A 19,551-nucleotide genomic window follows, 5' to 3' on the forward strand; every position below is an offset into this window, starting at 1 on the left:
TCAATGTGGGACATCACAATCCACCCCCTTCAGGAGGGAACAATCTCCTCGTTAACACATAGTCCGGTGTTTGGCTCTGATACCATTTGTAACAACCCAAGCCTACCGTTGGCAGATATCGTCCTCTTTGGGCTTTTCTTTTTGGGCTTCTCCTTAAGGCTTTACAACGCGTCTACTAAGGGAAGGTTTCCACACCCTTATAAAGGGTGTTTTCTTTTCCTCCCAACCAATGTGGGACCAATGTGGGACATCACAGTTTGCTTCTCAATACGCAAAAAGTGGCCTTTAATAGAAATATTGAATCTTCCAAATGTAAGGTAATATCATGTTCATAAGAATCTACTTAGTGTACAACACTACTAATACTATGAAGGTCCCCATCTAAATCCTGAAAACAAAAAGGTTCCCAAATTCTTCTTCAACTCACCTAATAAGATATCACAACCCAAGGGGAACTCACATGTCACATCTTCAATTGCAAAATATTTAGCATACTCAGACAACATATCTGTAAGTAACATATCTTCCTGCAGTCTCACTTGGTCTGATGATCTTCACGACTTGTCCACGCTTTAGCCCGTAATATCTTGCAACTGGGTCGGTCACCTGTATGCGTGGTAGCTAACACAAAGTATGGAAAAATCATATAAGATTCTTATTCATTTTGCAACAGAAATACAAACGCATATCAACACTAATGAATAGATAGTAGACAATATGGCACAGCATGACAAACGTCTCTATAGTTCGGATTGTGATTAGTACACAATGCGGGTATGGAGTAATGCCCCAATACCTTGGTTACTAAAAAGAACAAAAAAGACAACATAAAGATAGTTCTCTAGAAATGGTATATAGGGCCAAACCGAAAAATAAAACTGTCGAGAATTCTTCGTTGCTAGGAAAACTACATGGAGCACATGCACACGACAAGCTACAAAAATACGGGTTGCAAGTCGCAGCATGCTAGTGACCCCTAATGGAACACGAGAAAAAGCAAAATTCCACTATATAAGATTGGGCAATTTGAACATAGAACCACGAAGAAATCGAGTCACTAGTCGCTCGTTGAGATAAGATTGGAGGAGTTCAATGATGAATTCACCTAATCCCTAGTTTCTTGCTAGGGACATGGGAACCAAAGTGGTATCGAGAATGCGTGAGCATATCACGTTTCAATATAGATCTCGAGATGCATTCTCACAATGTTATATTTTCTGAAGAACTAAAGCTAACCTGTGTTTCTTTCACAGTATATCTCTCCAGTAGTGTTTTTTTCTCTTCATTGGTAAGTAACTGGTGCTCGGGAACAAGAACGTGATCTTTGACATTAACAAGCAATTCCGCTTCCTGCATCCACAAATAAAGAGAAGAACAAGAACAAAAATTTTATATTTTAGGTAAACTAAGAAAAAATAAGAGCAATTAAACAACTGCCTTGGCCATAAAATACTCCATAAAATATTTTCACCTGGAAAACTTCCAAGTGGAATTTGGAAGATATTTCACTTATACAGGTACGAGCGAAAGGGGTCAAATTCTGTTGAACAACCAATATCGCTCTAAAAACATTCTCCGTTTTCATGCGGTTGGTATATGTTTTCATTGTCTTGACACCAACCTTCTGTTCTTCCGGGAAGAAAACGTATATCTATACAGAAAAGAGTCACGATATGAGGGCGTAAACAAATAGGAGAAATTAACGAGAAACTCGTAGCTCCTTAAACTTAACTTTAGTAACTATGAAAAATACTGTTGAATGAAAGTCCCACATCGGCTAATTTAGGGAATGATCGTGCGTTTATAATCAAGGAATACTATCTCCATTGATATCAGGCCTTTTAGGGAAGCCCAAAGGAAAGCCATGAGAGCTTATGCTCAAAGTAGATTTTATCATACCACTGTGGAGAGTCGTGTTCGTCTAACATGGTATCAGAGTCATGCCCTAAACTTGGCCATGTCATGTCCAACAAAGTATTGTGAGCCTCGAAGACATAGTAAAAAATGACTAAGACTCCAAAAGAAAAGGAGTCGAGCCTCGATTAAGGGGAGACGTACTTTGTTCGAAGAGAGGAGTTGGATGAAAGTCGCACATCGGCTAATTTAGGGAATGATCGTGGGTTTATAATCAAGGAATACTATCTCTATTGGTATGAAGCCTTTTGGGGAACCAAAGGAAAGCCATGAGAGCTTATGCTCAAAATGGGCAATATCATACCATTGTGGAGAGTCGTGTTCATCTAACAAATACTAATCAAATATTCCCTTTTTTGAGACAATACCTGATCAGAGCTATCATTTCTCTTAGCTTTATTAATAACAATATCTTCTCTTTTCATGCTTTCACCATATTTATGCTTAAATTGCTCTCTTGACATGTCGATCTCAAAGTCTCCGACAAAATAACCTCGGTCTTTTAGCATTTGTAGAACAGTTTTTCGAATTCTGAAAAGCCTGGTGATTTCCTCCTCTGATAGCACCATCTTGTTTGTGGCTAATTCATTGTCAAACAATTCAATACTCAGTAACTATACTCCAAATAGGTATGCAAAGAATATATAATACAAATTCTAAATGAGTCAGAATTCATTTATATAAACACCAATATGATTGATTATGTTCCATAATCTCAAAACTAATACAAGATATAGCACATAGAACACACCATGGATACAATAAACAACAATTTTCAGAAATTCAAAACAAGTTGGAGACATTAATATGATCGATGCAAGAAGAAGACAACGAATAGAATATGCTATAAATTTCTCGTGGTAGTTCGAAAGGGTGAAAAGTTTCATTGCGAAGTTGAACGCCTTGAGGATTATGGAACTTGAAAATTTCTAACAGTACTACCGAGTAATTGGTGGAATGTCAGGTGGTTACTCAAAAAAGGATGAAGCTATAGCTCCTTTCTTTCATCCGCAAGTTCTAATTTGAGTTTCTCTAGTTAGGAAAAAGACATAGATAGATATTGAGACCATACCAGTAACAACGAGAAATCTGTGCAAGCCGCTAGGAGTGACACGGCAGCAGAAAGCACGGAAGAAAGACAGCGGCGACGGCGGAGACACTGAGCTGCTGAAAAGGAGGAGGAGCCGGCACGGAAGAAAGACAGCGGCGACGGCGGAGACACTGAGCTGCTAAAAAGGAGGAGGAGCCGGCGTGAAGAAGAAGAAGATGAGCGACAAAAGGAGGAGGAACCGCCGCGAAGAAGGGTTTAGGGCTTTCTGTTTAATTTATTCTTATTTTATCCTTCCTGATTTGCATTTTTTAAATAATACGTTTTTATTACTAAACAAAATTTATAAATTATTTTAAAAATATTATCTCTCTCTTTCAAAAATTTTAATATTAAAATTCTAAATTTTTGAATGTTTATTAAAAACAAAAGTAATATTCTAACTTTTAAAAAATTATAGATATTTTAAAATCTCACTTAAATTTCCTTTTTTAATTAGCCAATTTTTTCATTTAAAAAAAAAAAAAAATACTTATCCACTCCATTTTCCACCCCTGTCAAAGATCAACCCACGTGTCGGTTCTCCTATACAATTATCACGTGTCGGTTCTCCTATACAATTATCGTATGCCACCCGATAAAGTAATTGAAAGTTTAGAAAATTTTGTTTCATCCCGTAGGTCTCAGGGTCCCACGGGGACTCGACACCAATAGAGTAAGAAAATTTTTATTTCAATGGGGAATGAGAGCAGTAAGACAAAGAATTTTTTTTATCGACTAAACGAGAACAAGATCAAATAATGCATTCCCTATCGCAACTTCCTTTGTTGGCCCTAATAATTATTATTATTATTAAGGGACTAATAAAATACTTTAGGTTTTGAAAAAGTTAAAAAGGACTTATTTTTAAATTTATTGAAAATACAAGAACCAACTTGGAGCATTCAAAATTATCTGAACATAAACCAATTCCTGAAGTTGGGTTAGGTTATTATTTGAACTGTGCTGTGCTTTCTATTCAAAGCCAATGACAGTACCAGACGACTTAACGATGCACCGAGGCTTAGAGGAGCAAGCCAGAACACACAAAAAAAAGAAAAAGAAAAAAAAGAAACTGATTACACCGAGTCAAACCAATCCAAATGGACTATAATTGTGAGATCCCACATCAGTTGGGAAGAAGAACGAAACATTCTTTATACGAGTGTGAAAACCTCTCCCTAGCAAACACATTATAAAAACCTTGAAGGGAAGCCGAAAGGAAAAACACAAAGAGAACAATATCTGGTCTATTCTTGGGTAACCGAGCATGCATCCTAACATATAACTCAACTAACCTTACAAAATTACTATCTTACAGATGACAATCACCTCTTTAACTCCATAAACTTACCACTGAAGGTCATACACCTTCTTTCCAACTAAAACCTCTAATAACATTATGACAAATAGTATTGGCTGTACTATGAGGGGAGAACCAACCAATAACCGAAGGAAGGAATCAATCAAGCTCCAAGAACAGCCCCATGATGGTGAAACCATGGAGGTAAAGACCATCACAAAGTTCTGGAACAAGGGCAGTGGATGAGCATGTAATCAAGATCTTCAACATTTTCCACAGGAAAGGCCACACAACAATTAAGCAAATGGAAAAGGATTCTACATGATATCAGGACTGTCTGTCAAAACTATAGATTTTACAGTCAAAATTCCAGAATTTAAAGTCCACGGGATGTTTGTGTTCCTAATCCACCACTGTGTTCTTTTAGGAATAAGCTTTGCTCAAGCTCAAAAATAATTCGAATGTAAAGTTCTCCAAGTGTTGAAGGTCACAACAAAATATAAGGCCCTATCTATCCATTCGAATGTAAAACTATCCACCAATTCCAATATATTAACTCATTCTAAAGTTTTCTTACCCCCCAGGAGTTTCGAGATTGGTTATTCGAATACAAAAGCCAACAGGAGTTTCTAGATTGAACTTTATCACCATTGGAAAAACTACCAAGAACCAACAAGATGAACATTATTACACTCATATCTTCAAATCCAAACTTCAAGCACCATAGACCCACGCATCTTGAAGTGGGTGTCGGTGATTGAATTCGAGCCAGAACGGTGAGGAAGCAAGGCTATATTGCCCACCCAAAAATCTTCCCAAAATCTAACCTTGGAGCCAGAGCAACCCTAGAGAAAAAAATATCTATGGGTACACTGACCTTTGGGCGTTAATCTCCAAGAACATTTAGTAACTCCATGATAATCTGATAAATAACCAACCAACGAATCGTTCGTGTGCCTGCTAGGAATGATCCATCACTGAAAAGTCTGATTCTAGGGGAATCTCCCATACCATTTCGAATCTACATGTATAGTTTAAATTATTCATTCAACAAGATCTCCAAAGTTCTATAAAGAAATAAAACCCAACTACCAACGTGCCCATATCAAGTCTCATAGGACTTCTCTAAGGGATGAACATGGAGAAAGATCTCCAACTTACTCTGACAGTAGCTCATTTGGCATCAAGAAGCTTTTAGATTAATACCTAGATAGGATGTTTCCATCGCTTGAACAAACAACTTCAAAGAAACTAAGGTTAGGCTTACAAACATCAGGACTCTTGACTATCCCCTAGATCATTGACAAACAAATAGTGGTTCAATACTTCTAACATTTTTTTTTGTTCCCTTTTCATTGTAATGAATTTTGGGTAGTTTTGTTGGGCTCTTCGGGAAGAACAGAGCAGTGACACCAATGGAAGGAACTCAATTTTTTTTCATATTCTAACAATTGCTTGCCAATTTCTTATACATTCTCCAAATGTTTACATCCACTGTAACAACGAGGTACAGAAATCCGAATACAAAAATATACCATCAAACAAGACGACAGAACAACTAGAACATAGAAGCATCGAAACGACGCAATTAGAGGATAATCTTTCGCAAAGACAACAAGTCGTCCACCAAATGCACCATCTCAAGGTACAAATTATTAAACAGCCAAATAAGCCATATAACAAAGATCCAGTGTTCCAAAAACGAGTAAAAAATTAAGGAATGTCCCAAGGCTTGGGCTCGGGAACTGCAACGACCATACCTTGAAGTTCGGGGGTGAGAATAACCTGGCAGCCAAGTCTTGAGTGCTTGTTCAAAGCCCTGACCCTGGAGTTTCTCTTGAGCACATACTCCTCGTCGTAGGACCGCGGCGGGAGCTTCTCGAGCCACTCCTGAGCGATACTGACCTCGCATTCCGCCGAACAGGCATCAATATTTTCCAATCGATGGGAATCGGGGTCGATCAGGCCCCGATTCGCAAGCGCCTTAAGAAGAGTCTGGCCCGTTAATCCAACGACCTCTTTCTTCGTGCCCTCCGGATCAATTGCGAACAATTTGACGATGCGATCTGATACCTTTTTAGATGAGGATTCCGTCGAGGCCGCAGCGGACGCCGACCATCTTGAGAAAATGGATTTGGAGTAGCTGATCGCCGGCAGACGGTGGATTTGGCGGAGCCTGTGTAGGTTTCCGACCGCCATTTCTGAGTAATTTAGATGGGGGGTAACGCTGATGAATGACTGACAAATCTAAAATGCTTCTATGGATCGAAAATACATTCGAATAAAAGCAATCTCGAGTATAAAACGACTAAAAAAGATTAAAAAAAATTGAAAATCAACGTGCATATTTTTTTCCGATAGCTCAATTTTTAGAACTTCATAGTTAAACGTACGTTGAGGAATATTCTAGAAAATTTACTAAGATGGGCAGAACCTACACTGACTCGTTTTTATTTGTCGGGATTGTCTTAAGGACTTATGTTCGTTTATGGGGATAGTTTTTACTCTTAGGAGCCGAGAGTAAATAATCTGACTGTAGGAATGTCGGGACCATCCGATGCAGAAAATAAACCATGGGAATAATTTAATTCTACTAATTAAAATTTAATTTTTGGTGAGAATAATTTATAAAATTTGACAAAATTTTAGAGACCAAATTAAATTTTTTAAAAGAAATAAAATTAAAATCATATGAATTTTTTTTTATTTTCTCGAGACTTGAATTGAATTAGTTCCGTCAATTCACTCCGTTACTAAAACCGTTAGACAAGCGAAATTACAATAATACCCCCATAGACATGAAATGAAAGAGGAAAACCCTAATTCCTGCTTTGTCCATCTGCTATATAAGAAGTTCATCGTTACCTCTTCGAGCAATCGTTCCTTCAGCCTCCCTTACGTTTCAAAGTTTCTTCCAAAATAATTTGTGTTCATTCAATGATTTTCTCTTGCTTCGTTTTTTGTTGTATCAACGTATGAAGATTTCGCTGTGGAAGAATTCAAATCGAAAAGCAAGTTCAGCTTCTTGACTGGATCGTTCGATCGATCCAGCCAAAATTTTACTCAAAACCTTGCGACATTGAATTCTCCAGCATCACTCGTCTGAGACTCTTGTTTCTGGATTCTCAGGCCCTTTAATTGCTGGTACATTTTCGATTTTCACCGATTCTTCTGTTTTTTCTTGGCACAAATCGTTCGGTTTCTTCGTTGATATTTGGTTTAGAAGTCTGGTTTGATTGGAGTTGGATAAAGCAAACTCACTCTGTCCTAGAACTGATATTGATCAACTCAATGTTCTGTGGCAATTTCTTCGTTTGCGAAATGAAAGCGATTCTTCCGTTTAACTCGCCGGGATGATCTTTCTTGTTTAATGGTCATTGTTGGCACACGGTTGGCTCGCATATTCTTTTGATGCTACTAAGTTTCCAACTATGAATCTAATGCGTAACACGAAGCGTCATTCCATGCGAGTTGTTTGGAAATGGTTCATAAGTTCCGATTCTGTTGCTCATCTTTTCAGGGGTGAATTGATGGCTGATTTTGAAGAAATTAGAGTTTCGATTTTTATTAATTACAATCGCTACCATTGGTTTTCAAGTTAGGAAGATCAGTCCCTAAACCCTGAACAAATCATTTTAAATCAAAACTCCATCAAAACCTTTAATTCGATCTCCTTGAAAACAGTTCAAATCCTTGTTTGTTGAAACTTTGAATACATAATCACTAAAATCAAAAGTTTAGTTTATTGTTTGAGCTGAGTCCATTTGGTTTTTTAATCTTTCAACTTTAAAAATTATCCTTACTTTTCGAAATCCTTAATTTTCATTTTGAATACCGATCCAGAGTTTGGGACACTTCAATTCAAGTGACAATAATAAAATATTATCTGAAAAATAGATAATACTATGAAATTAAACACGTTGAATGCAATAATTATCTATAAAAGTTATTTACTTCAATTCCTACATAAAATTGTTACACGGACAACAACCTTCAAGAGGAACATTGTAGTGAATTTATTTTTTACACATCAAAAAGATATTTAAAATAAGTATTTAATGTAAATATAATTAATAAAATTTTGTATATTCGACTAAAAATTTATTAGACAAAAGTGGAAGTTTAAAATTGAGAAATTTATTATTTTTAAGCGATAATTGTAAGCATCATTAGTATAATTTTAGTTGGGAGTCGATAACAGCATCCTAGTGTAATTTTAGTTGTGTGAGAGTAGTTGGGAGTTGGAACAGCATCATTAGTGTAATTTTAGTTGGGAGAGAGTTAGAACAGTCGAACACTCTACCATGGTATGATGTTATTCACTTTGAGTAGCTCTCATGGATTTGCTTTGAGCTTTTCCAAAAAGCCTTATATCAATAGAGATAGTATTCATTGATTTTAAATCTATGAAACCCAAGGCCTTATACCAATGGAGATAGTATTCATTGATTTTAAATCTAAGAAGCATAAGACACCAATGGAGATAGTATTATTTGATTTTAAATCTATGAAACCCAAGGCCTCGTACTAGTATTCATTGATTTATGATCCTTCCCTAAAAGACTATCATCCAAGAAACGGTAAGGAAAAATTATATACGCTATACATTGTCGACGTTATCCACAAGATATTAGATTATTAAAGTTTAGACATGAGACATCCTCTTCCACCTAAAATGGACAACAGTGTGGAGTATAATGGAAAGAAACATATTCCTCCAGCATCAATCATAAACTTAAAAAGACTTGCTCTCTCAGGAATGGACCAAAATTTCAAGGTGTTTATCATCATGGGTGCCAAATATCAGTTAGGAAATAGGAAGATCACTACAATACTGCCTACGCTATATGCATTTTGGCAATGTCTAAAATGGTTTCAAAGATCAGCCAAATTAATTATAGAATCATTAGAGTAATACATATCTAACCGCTCGGTTTCGGGATCAGCTTCGAAACTGGAATGATGTTGTTCTGAACTGGCTCTCTCCAGGGACTCCGCTAAATCTGCTTCCCATAAACCCAACCTACACACCCTCTTGTAAGTTTCATAACCTGTTGCTTTTAGGCCTTCAGATACCATATCTTTTAAACATCCCACAATGCCATCACTGTTTATTGCATCGAGGAAAGCCTCGGATAAGCCAGGTTGCCAGAATACGACGATGGCGCATTTCTTATCCACGAACCGGACATCAAATTCTTCACAGAAAACTTCATGGGATCCTTCAAGTGCAGTTTTCATCGACCGAGCAGTCATCCCGTCTCTAAATCCCCACAAGAAAACCAAATGCCTACAGCTAACCTTTCTAACGTTCTTCATCGAGATCTTGATGTCGTCATCCTTGGATTCGTGGTGGTCGGGGGAGAATGAACCAAAAACATTTGCACACCCATCAAGCTTTGAGGCCAAACAATTGTTGTTGGATTGGGCGCCACCAAGATCAATTTTAAGTACAGAGCAGGCTTTTGCAAACAAATGGCATAACAGTATAGCGTTATGCCCATGAAACTTGCGATCATTTCCTGTAGCTGCAATAGAACACAGTATAAGGCTCGCATTAAGATTTCTGCTCGAGGGATCATGATCAATGCTCTTAGAGATGCAGGGCTTGAAACTACTGTAAAATAGATAAAGATTAAACATTGACAGGTTTCATCACATGGATTGGTAAGACAAGACAGTTAAAAAATTAAAATTAAAGAAACTCATAACAAAACGAAGCATAACAAAACGCTTAATGATGTGTATCCGTGAAGAAATGAATGAATGAAAACATGAAAAAAGTGGGTTAAACTACAAATTTAATCCTAAACTTTTGAGATTTATTTCTATTTGGTTCTTGAACTTTCAAAACTACAAAGACCTACCTACTAAATACAAAATTCCTAATTTATATTTAATAGATCAATTTATTTTTTTAAATTTCAAATTTGCTATACCTTTTAGACTTGAGAGTAAAAGTTTAGGGACCAATTAGACACAAAATTGAAAGTTTAGAGATTAATAGACTTCTAAAAGTGTAGGGACCAAATAGACACAAATCTCAAAGTCGGGACTAAACTTATAATTTAACAAACTAAACTTATAATTTAACAAAGTAAGGTGTTTCCACCGTATCAGGTATGTGGACAAGGTGACAAACCTTCAAGTGGAATATCCAAGTCAATAGGTGCAAAATAATGATTCTTCAAGTAAGAAAGAGCTGAAGCTATACTGATCGGCTTGCTGAGGCCACCGATCTTGCTGATCAAATGCTTAACATCAAGCACTCTTGGGAAAACCAAATGCAAAGAGGACGCAAACTCATCTATACCAGTAGGTAGGGGAGCAAGGAATTTAGAATGAATAAACGCAAAATCTGCATCCAAAAAGAAAGCATTAGGATAAAAACTAGAGAACAAAAGAAAAATAAAGCAAAGAGATCAACAAAAAGTAAAGCATATATGAGATAAACACCATTAAGAGAATTGTAGGAGAGAATAGGCTTCTGTGAAGCAGAAATCATATCTACCACCTCTCGAAAACCACGAAATTTCTTGTTTTCTTCGTCTTCAAGATTTTGAAGCTCCTTCTGAACAGTGAACAAAAAATCATTCAGTTAACCCATCAGTCTAATACATCGAACCACAGACTTTCAATTTTTTGGAAATTAAAACCTTATTTCAATTATGAACCATTTCTTCAACTTAGTTTTAAAAAAGAAGACATTTTTAATTATGCCATTGGATAGGTGGGTTGAAAATGATGAAAAAATCAACTTATGAACATAAACTTCTTCAAAGAGCTAGCTAAAAAATCAATGGTTTAGGAACTTAGAAGTAGAAATCCAGTGAAATATATACTGGTACCTCAAGCAGAATCTTGTCTTCTTTTGAGCTCGTCAAAATGGCACGAATTGCTTGAGTTCCTCCACCCTTTGCTGGAATTACTACAGGAACCAGGTCATCAGAAAACTCACTCAACAGCTACATCAAATACAGAAAAGAATATAAGTCTACATATAAACTCTCTCTACAGAAAAAGTAGCAAAGATAAGTATATTGTTCTGCTAGCAGGAGTCTAGATCACTACCACATTTAAAATGATAACACTGAGGTTAAATTTGAATTCCTATACTCACTCTTAAATTTAGTCATCTCAGAATGTTTTTTCCCCTGATAAGAAACAACTTTCATTACAAGGTATAGTCATTTCAGAAATGACATTATAGCTTTTGCTTGGTTCATTGTTGTGTAACAACAGCAATACACATTTTAAAATCACTCATAAGATGAAAAGATCAAGTTACCTCTAAAACTAGTAGAACTTGACGTTCACTACAAACATCTATAGTCATGGATGGCCTCGATCCATACTGCTCGCTGCCAATGATGAGCTTTTTCAACGAACTTAGCAGAGCGTCTATATTATGGAAACATTACCTTTACTATTTCCGGAGACAAGAAAATAAAAAGAGGTTAAAAAACACTTTTAGTCCATGAACTTTCATAAAAGTAAGGATTTAATTCTTGGACTCTAGGTTGTAACAATTTAACACCTACTACAAAAATCTCATCAAATTAAATGCTAATTTTTATTAGGAAACAATTATTCTCTATAGTTTATGAACATATTTGTTTACAATATCACAATCTACAGAGGGACGGAAACTCATTAAATTTTAACAATATTTTTCATTATAGAGAAAATTTAAAGCACAATATAGGGGATGAGTTGTTGTATGCTAGAGTCCAAGGACTAAATTTTTACAGGTTTGAAAGAATATGGATCAAATCGTTTCAAACTAAGGTTCAGGGATTATAGCTTTGATAAAAGTTCAAGGACCAAAAGTGTTCTTTAACCAAAACATTTTTAAAATGTGACCGCAAAATGGGGGAAAAAAAAAGTGGAAAGAAAAGACAATGAAGAAATTGTTTTAGAAAGCAATAGTAGGCCGTAACTTACCATTTGTTTTTGTGCTTGAATTACATGCATCTTTCCAGTTCTTTACCCGTGATTTAACCCGTTGAACAAAAACTGAATCAGCAATTGTCTGTCTAGAAGAAGATTTCACAGCATAAGTACTAGGTGTTAGAATTGGACGGCCTATTCGAACTTTTGCTATAGACTCTTGAGCTCTGGATAAGTATGATATGCCTGAAACCAACAAGAGGAGAAAGTTTTTAGGTTGATAAAAATTACCAGAAACAAAAAGGTCTTCAGCAATCCACTAACAAAAACTTGTAAGGCTGGCGTTCAATTGTATAATTTCTATATGAGCCATATGAATCTCAAAACAAGATGGGTGTGTATAACCCTTCTAGATATAGGGAGAGATGATTTTCTGGAAGCGTTGGGTGGCCTTTTCAGCATTTTTTTCTACCTAGCTTGGGAACTTAATTTCTTCTCTTGAGCTGGATAATGCAAACAGAACTTCAAGGGACAGTGAGATTGGGAAAGAAATTATGGATTTTTTTTTCTTTCCTGTGAATTCCCCTCAAAATCATCCTTTGCTCTTGTTGAAACCTTGCAACGAAGGTGGTTTAGAGACTGGAAATCTGGGTTGCAAAATTACTCTTCTATAAATAGCTATGGTGTCTGTCGCAAATCTCAAGTCTTGAGGTCAGTGAGTGAGAAACCGAAGTAAATAGTCCACAATAAGGCTTACCATCATATATGCATGCATCAAAGTCAAAACCTTCGCGAGCCATGGATGTTAAATGTGAAACTTGACATGAAAAACTGTAAGAAGGCATCCCAATGTTCAGATCATCTCTGGGGAACAAATGAAAGTTGTACCTATACCATTGAAGGAAACGTAGCTGATCAGTGACGGCAGGAACACACATGAAATAGAACGCTAGAGCTTTGATCTGACAGCCGTAATTCACAGGCAAAAAACACGAATTACAGATGGTACTGCCATGACCTAAGATGCAAGTAACAGGAAGGCATGTATCATGCAAAATAATTATAAGCAATCAAATTTGTATCACCCATCAAACAAGAGACCTCGAGTTTAGAATTTCAAATAATGATGAACAGGCAACCCATAAGCAAAAACCATTGTCCAAACATCAGCCAGACCCATCAAATTTCCCGTTACCACCTTCCATTACAAATTCTACCCATATGACAATAATGAAAAAGATTTACTACAAATCCCTACTCTAGATTACAATGAAAGAAATGTTGTTCAATTCCAATTTCCATGCTCGCTTTCAACATCAACAACGTATCAAGAAGCATCCAAATCCATACAAAGTAAAGAAAAATGAAATCAGTAACATAAAGAAACTCCCAATCCCCGACCCCCGCCCCAACGTACAAACGAAGAGAAGCGGCGGCGGGACTTACGGATGGGCGATTAGCTTGGATTCCCTAACAGAGAAGGGGCAAAGAGCGAATTGAAGGATCTGAAACTTCTCGGCGGCGTACTTGGCCTTGCAATAGGCGGTATCGTAGGTGTCAAAGGACTGAAGGCGGTGCCAAGGAAAGGAAGAAGAGCCGGTGTTCTGCAAAGAGAGGGCGATGAAGTCGGAGTCGGAGATGTGGTTCTTCAGGTCCCCCAAGCAGCCATAGAAGTCGGAGTTGCGAATTTGCCTGACGCTTAGTTGATTGGTGGCAGTATGCAGGCGGCGCCTCTGCAACTGGAGGGATGAGAACCGAGACGCCATAGTTTCCCGTTACGCTCTCATTCAAAATTCACGGTGGAAATGCCCAAATCAGTTTTACTTCTCTATTATATATGCCGACCCGTGGTTGTTATAATAATAATAAATAAATAAATAAATAAATAAATAAATAAATAAATAAATAAATAAAAATATCTCTAAGTTAGAATATTACTCCTCCACCGCCGTCGCCGCTGTCTTTCTTCCGTGCCGGCTCCTCCTCCTGTTGAGCAGCTCAGTGTCACTGCCGCCGTCGCCGCCGTCTTTCTTCCGTGCTTTCTGCTGCCGTGTTACTCCTAGCGGCTTGCACCGATTTCTCGTTGTTACTGGTAAAAAGAAAAAAGGTTTAAAATTTTTGGCTAGAGGGCAATTTAGTAATTTGACAATATATTTGTAGCTAAGTTTCTTTCGGTTCCGCGTTGAATCACAACACCAATTTCTCTCCCTCGCCGTCGGCGTCTTCTCCCGCTCTTTTTGATTGTCCTGCATTTTCCTCACTAATCCGGTCTCATGATCAAGCTTCAATAGCAGAAGGTTTAAGTGTTTTAATCATCTTCTGTTTTATTGGTGAGCTTTCATTTACTTTCCCCTAAAAATTTGAGATTCTTTTTGCTTTCCCTTTTGTTTTCTCCGTTTTTTGATGTTTGAATTTGCTTATCGTTTCTCTTTTTTCCCCAAATTTGTTACTTCTTCTCTGGAGTTGGAAGGTTTTCGGTTTCTTCGTACTATTTTGTGGAGTAGGAAGTAAACCCAGTTTATTTTGCTGGATATTGTTTTTTTTTTTGGTGTAATTTTGTTCGAATGTTTGGGTTGACTCGATTTGGTCAAAGAGGAGATCGTCCTTGTGGCGGCTTGAAATTTATTTTTGTTATTTCAGGCTGAAATTGTGGTTAATTCTTCTTTCAATGGAATCTTGGTTGCCACTGAGAGGTTTTTTGCTCGAACTATTGTAGCTTTTGCATTTAAAGACACAATTTCAGAACTTACTTTAATTAGAGAAAAAGCAAATATGAAGGATAGGTTTTTTCGGGGAAATTTCTGTGTAGACATTTCTTTGGGTCAGTGTTTGTTTTTGTCGATTCCCTCGACGTTTAGGCCTCCCTTTTGTGTCTGTGTATGAGAGATCTCATTAGTTATCCTTGCTGGGGTTTTTTTGGTATATTTATCTTGTTTCTCATTGTTTCTCATTGTTTTTAGAGATCACGTTTTGCTAAATGATTTATTTTCGAATGTCTTTTCTATTGATGAACTTCTTGGCAATTGAGCTGCTATCAGTTTCAATTGGTTTGCTTTGTCTGGATGCTCTGGTTTTGTAGGATCTCTCGTTTTAATTCTTTATTTCTCAATCTTTCTGTTTCTTTTTTATATTTTCTGGGTCTCACAGTTTCCTTCAGACATATTTTTGTAAGAGCGGTGTGTTCTTTTCAACAACTGAAGCAGATTTTTCATTTTTCTTTTCTACATGTAGTACGTGATCATTTTTTTTTTTTTTTTTTTTTTTTTTACCAATCTTGCCTCTCTCTCTCACAGTGTTTATGGGCCAGTCTGACTTACTGAATTTGCTATTCGCGGTGGGTGTTTGGTGTTCTGCATATATTGTTGTTGCAGTTCTTGCATCATTGCGGATCATCTCCTGTCTTTGTCCGCTTTAAACTTGGGAGACAACTAGCAAGCTGCCATGGGATACGCACAACTAGTTATAGGTCCTGCCGGCAGTGGAAAGGTGATGGATCAAGTGCTTTGTTCAACTATTCATACATTTTTACTTGTTTTCTGCTTTATTATATTATTGACCCTAAAAATTAGCATCTAGCATTTTCATGAATATATCGTAGCCTTTGAATTTACATTTCATGCATTATGAATAGTAATCAAACTATTAATGTCTGCGTATTTTTTCAGTTGAAGTATTGTTTGTTTATATATGCTCCTAAACGAATCCAAAAACGTAAAATTTCATTATTGTATGCTTATTAATCAGCTGGTTTATTAAACCATATGCCCTTGTTCAAGAGGGCAGAGGTTTGAATCCACTTACCCTGCTTGTTTTGTTTTGTATTTTTATAAGAGACAATTTCATTGATGTTTGAAATCTATAAAAGGGATATGTTGTCCATGATGCTTACAAAGGTCGTAAGCAAAATTATTAGATAATTTACACAAAAAAAAAAGACAAGGTATACAAACATTTTCAAAAAGCCTAGCATAAGTATGTATCTTCTTTGTGAATATTTTTTTAGTTCTTTCTTTCCATAAATTCTAAAGAAAGTCGTAATGAGGGGTTTGTCCATGTCAAAGTCTTTGCATTGTTGAAGGTGTGGTATGTTAAGACCATGTTCAATAGCTCCTTCATCTCCCTAGGAAAAAAGTTGGTTTTGGGATTTATTGTCTTTCTTGCATAAAGGGCGCCATTTTGGAAATAGTTCACTCTGTTTCTTGGCTGTGGTGGGTTCCTTTTTTCTTTTTCTTTTTCTTTTTTTCTAGATGGAATGGCCATGATGCACATGTGTTGTTCTCTTAGCCATGGTGTCAAGATTGAGATGGCCGTTGTTGCCTGTTGGTGTGAGTTTCCCTGAAATCAGAGGGACTCCTTTTGCCTCTGGTTCATTTTTCTCTTACCTCCACTTGTTGAACTAAAAACAACATGAGGATGCGGCTGTATATCTCAAGGAATAGTAGCTATTTTCATATGCATTATTCGATATTGACTCCGAACCATTTTGAGTTTACAAAAGATAATTCTAATCTCATCTGTGAGTCTAAAATGGTAGTTACTTTTAACTAACTTCGGTGAAATTTTTACCTGAATCAGTCAACCTACTGCTCTAGTTTGTACCAACACTGTGAGACAGTTGGCCGAACTATGCATGTTGTGAATCTTGACCCTGCTGCTGAACATTTTGACTATCCTGTAGCCATGGGTAGGTGTATATTACGTTTGATAATCTTATGAATTCAATTGATCAATTCGCCGGTCTTAAGTGAATAATATTGCATGCTGACAGATATTAGGGAGCTCATTTCGTTGGATGATGTTATGGAGGAGCTTGGACTTGGTCCTAATGGTGGCCTTCTGTACTGCATGGAGTATCCTTAAGTGATTATGCCCTTTTCATGAAGTTGTGGGATTCAGTCGCTCTAAATTTTGAGTCCATTTTATTTGTGGGCCAAAATTTAAAGAGTGTGCGTGTGCTTAACAGTTTATGAATTTCCTTAATCTTATTATTAGACATCTTGAAGAAAATCTAGATGATTGGTTGACAGAAGAATTGGATAACTACATGGATGATGATTATTTAGTTTTCGACTGCCCAGGTTTGCATACTCTCTAGCGTTTGCATGTGCATATTGACAGACGACTATAATTTGTATGAGGATGAAACTATCTTCAAAAAATAGTTTCCTTTTCGAGTTGGAATTGTGTATTGAATATCATCATTTTTATCATGTGTATTGAATATTATCATTTTTATTACTACGTAGGTCAGATAGAGCTCTTTTCCCATGTTCCGGTTCTTAAAAACTTTGTGGAGCATTTAAAGAGAAAAAATTTCAATGTCTGTGCTGTGTATTTGCTTGATTCTCAGGTTTGTAAATTCGAAGTTCTCTTTCTTATCTATCGCCCCAATAATGCTGTGGCCTATTCTTTACTCGTATACTGACAATTGCCCTATTTGTCAGTTCATGACAGACATCACAAAGTTTATCAGTGGTTGTATGGCATCTCTTTCAGCAATGGTCCAACTTGAATTACCGCATATTAACATCCTCTCCAAAATGGATCTTGTGACCAACAAAAAGGATATTGATGAGTATGTATCGCTATCACCATCTGCTTCTGTACTGGTTATTCCTTTGAGTTTTATCTTCATTGTTTATAAGTTTATAACTCTAATGCTTTAAACATTGTTTAAAAAAACTCTAGCTTCTTAAATCCGGAGCCTCAAGTTTTGTTGTCAGAGTTGAATCAACGTATGGCTCCACAGTTTTCAAAGCTAAATAAAGCTCTAATTGAACTGGTGAGCAGTTTACACCTTTTTCATACATTACTCAAGTTTCCGGTGCATGGTTTGATAAGTTTGTTTGCTGGCTATGCGAAAGAATATTATTGAAGTTATATGATAAGAATATTATTGAAGTTTATTATTATTATTTTCATTCTCAAGGAGGGGGTTTTTTGGTGTGACAATTTCCTACAAAAGTATGTTTTAACTATTAATGATTTTATCTATTTTCATTTTTCCTCATGCAAACGTTTTGTACATATGACCTCTAACTCATTTTTTAGATTTTACATGATGTGGCTTGACTATGTGCCTATATCAAGTGAGATTTTTTCATGAACAAATGTGTTTGCAAGATGCAATCTTGCTATGAAATTTTCTTGGAGTCCTTAATGAAGGGCCATAACTGGCATGACGGTCCCACAGTCCCATGTGTTCTGGCTTTTGGTTATTGCGTGTTTCCTCAATTGCATTACTGGAAGCACTGCAAGTAAAATGATTTGGCTGAGACTTGGGTTGAACTACTTGAGTTTTAGTGATAAATATAACAATTATTCTTCTGTTAGTAAGGAATATATGCTAAATCATGGTATTTGAAAATATCATAAAAAATACTTTTAGTTTTTATTCTTGTTTATTTAAGATTTTCAATTATGCTCTTTTGCAATGAGCTAAGAATGAGAATGCTGGTTTTGTACTTATTTACGTTTATTTATTAATTTAGGTGGACGATTATAACATGGTGAGTTTTGTGCCACTTGACTTGAGGAAAGAAAGCAGGTATTCTCTAGTGTGCTCACTTGTTTTTATTTCAGTTCAACGAGACTATTTTTGTGAATACTTTGATAACGTTGTATATTTGCTAGTTGGAATTGAGCATTTTATTGCTACATTTGGTTTTCTGTTTACTCGTTTGTATCTATAGCTAGGTTCCAGTACACGACTTTCTATGACTTGTTATGGGTGTTTTGATGGTTGAAGTTTGTGTGATGTATTGGTTATTTCTAGAACATGTTTTAAACCTAGTCTTGTGGGGTTGATTTTACTGTTTATTCAAAGATAGAGTTCCATTGATCGGAATTGAAAGTTTGAGATTCTATTCCTCGCTCGGGTTAAAAATGAACGTTTTTTTTTTCTTCTAAATTTTATCAGCTATGCAGTCCTTGGAGTAAATGCTTCCTACTTCTTACCTTTGGCTTTTAGATGAGTTGATTTTCCTGTTGGACTCTTCAATAAGGCAAATGGCTGATATTATCATTTTTGTTTGAACAGTATAAAATACGTGTTGGCTCAAATAGATAACTGCATTCAGTACGGTGAAGATGCAGATGTGAAGATCAAGGATTTTGATCCAGAGGATGATGATTAAATCAGAGTTGGGAGGTTTTTTTGGGGTTTTTTTTGTTTGATTAGAACACGATAATCAAATCGGAGTTTGAATTTGAGTTTGAGTTTCAGCTATACATATGTTTGTATGTAAGTGTTCAAACTTTTGTCTCTTTGTTTCTGGTGAAGACGAGTGTTACAACTGCTTGAAGCATTTGTTTTAATAAAGAAAATGAAGAGAAATACTGCGAAGAAATGGATGAA

The 19,551-nt window shown here is 36.3% G+C and overlaps 4 protein-coding genes across 8 annotated transcripts; 1 reads left to right on the forward strand and 3 right to left on the reverse strand.

Annotated features, from left to right (window-relative positions):
• Window positions 1-264: 264 nt before the first annotated feature.
• LOC111806439 (DNA-directed RNA polymerases II and IV subunit 5A-like) lies at window positions 265-3,236 on the reverse strand. The gene is made up of 5 exons (XM_023691751.1): window positions 2,987-3,236; window positions 2,283-2,494; window positions 1,472-1,651; window positions 1,237-1,350; window positions 265-621 (listed from the first exon to the last, which is right to left on the reverse strand). Exons 2-5 carry the CDS (start codon window positions 2,481-2,483, stop codon window positions 496-498), a joined length of 621 nt encoding a protein of 206 aa, XP_023547519.1. The 5' UTR covers window positions 2,484-2,494; window positions 2,987-3,236; the 3' UTR covers window positions 265-495.
• Window positions 3,237-5,722: 2,486 nt separating this feature from the next.
• On the reverse strand, window positions 5,723-6,562 carry LOC111807194 (putidaredoxin-like). Its single transcript, XM_023692797.1, has one exon. The coding sequence runs from the start codon at window positions 6,501-6,503 to the stop codon at window positions 6,018-6,020; it is 486 nt and encodes a 161-aa protein (XP_023548565.1). The 5' UTR covers window positions 6,504-6,562; the 3' UTR covers window positions 5,723-6,017.
• A 2,465-nt stretch (window positions 6,563-9,027) lies between these two features.
• On the reverse strand, window positions 9,028-14,284 carry LOC111806690 (poly(A)-specific ribonuclease PARN-like). 2 transcript variants are annotated; one of them, XM_023692086.1, is made up of 9 exons: window positions 14,133-14,284; window positions 13,641-14,022; window positions 12,952-13,082; window positions 12,249-12,440; window positions 11,593-11,705; window positions 11,153-11,269; window positions 10,761-10,875; window positions 10,447-10,662; window positions 9,028-9,832 (listed from the first exon to the last, which is right to left on the reverse strand). In XM_023692086.1, the coding sequence occupies exons 2-9, from the start codon at window positions 13,958-13,960 to the stop codon at window positions 9,180-9,182; spliced, it is 1,857 nt and encodes a 618-aa protein (XP_023547854.1). In that variant the 5' UTR covers window positions 13,961-14,022; window positions 14,133-14,284; the 3' UTR covers window positions 9,028-9,179. The 2 variants fall into 2 exon arrangements, with proteins under 2 accessions (XP_023547854.1, XP_023547855.1); XM_023692087.1 differs by lacking the exon at window positions 11,593-11,705 and having other exon boundaries at window positions 11,153-11,232.
• Window positions 14,285-14,368: 84 nt separating this feature from the next.
• On the forward strand, window positions 14,369-19,543 carry LOC111806691 (GPN-loop GTPase 3-like). 4 transcript variants are annotated; one of them, XM_023692088.1, is made up of 10 exons: window positions 14,369-14,524; window positions 15,488-15,680; window positions 16,770-16,878; window positions 16,963-17,044; window positions 17,187-17,272; window positions 17,441-17,544; window positions 17,639-17,769; window positions 17,883-17,976; window positions 18,686-18,741; window positions 19,234-19,543. In XM_023692088.1, the coding sequence occupies exons 2-10, from the start codon at window positions 15,636-15,638 to the stop codon at window positions 19,328-19,330; spliced, it is 804 nt and encodes a 267-aa protein (XP_023547856.1). In that variant the 5' UTR covers window positions 14,369-14,524; window positions 15,488-15,635; the 3' UTR covers window positions 19,331-19,543. The 4 variants fall into 4 exon arrangements, with proteins under 4 accessions (XP_023547856.1, XP_023547860.1, XP_023547859.1 ...); XM_023692092.1 differs by having other exon boundaries at window positions 14,371-14,524; window positions 15,566-15,680; XM_023692091.1 differs by lacking the exon at window positions 14,369-14,524 and adding an exon at window positions 14,643-15,113.
• Window positions 19,544-19,551: the final 8 nt, after the last annotated feature.

This window comes from Cucurbita pepo, chromosome LG12 (genome assembly GCF_002806865.2).
Source record: "Cucurbita pepo subsp. pepo cultivar mu-cu-16 chromosome LG12, ASM280686v2, whole genome shotgun sequence".
Taxonomy (NCBI): Eukaryota; Viridiplantae; Streptophyta; class Magnoliopsida; order Cucurbitales; family Cucurbitaceae; genus Cucurbita; species Cucurbita pepo.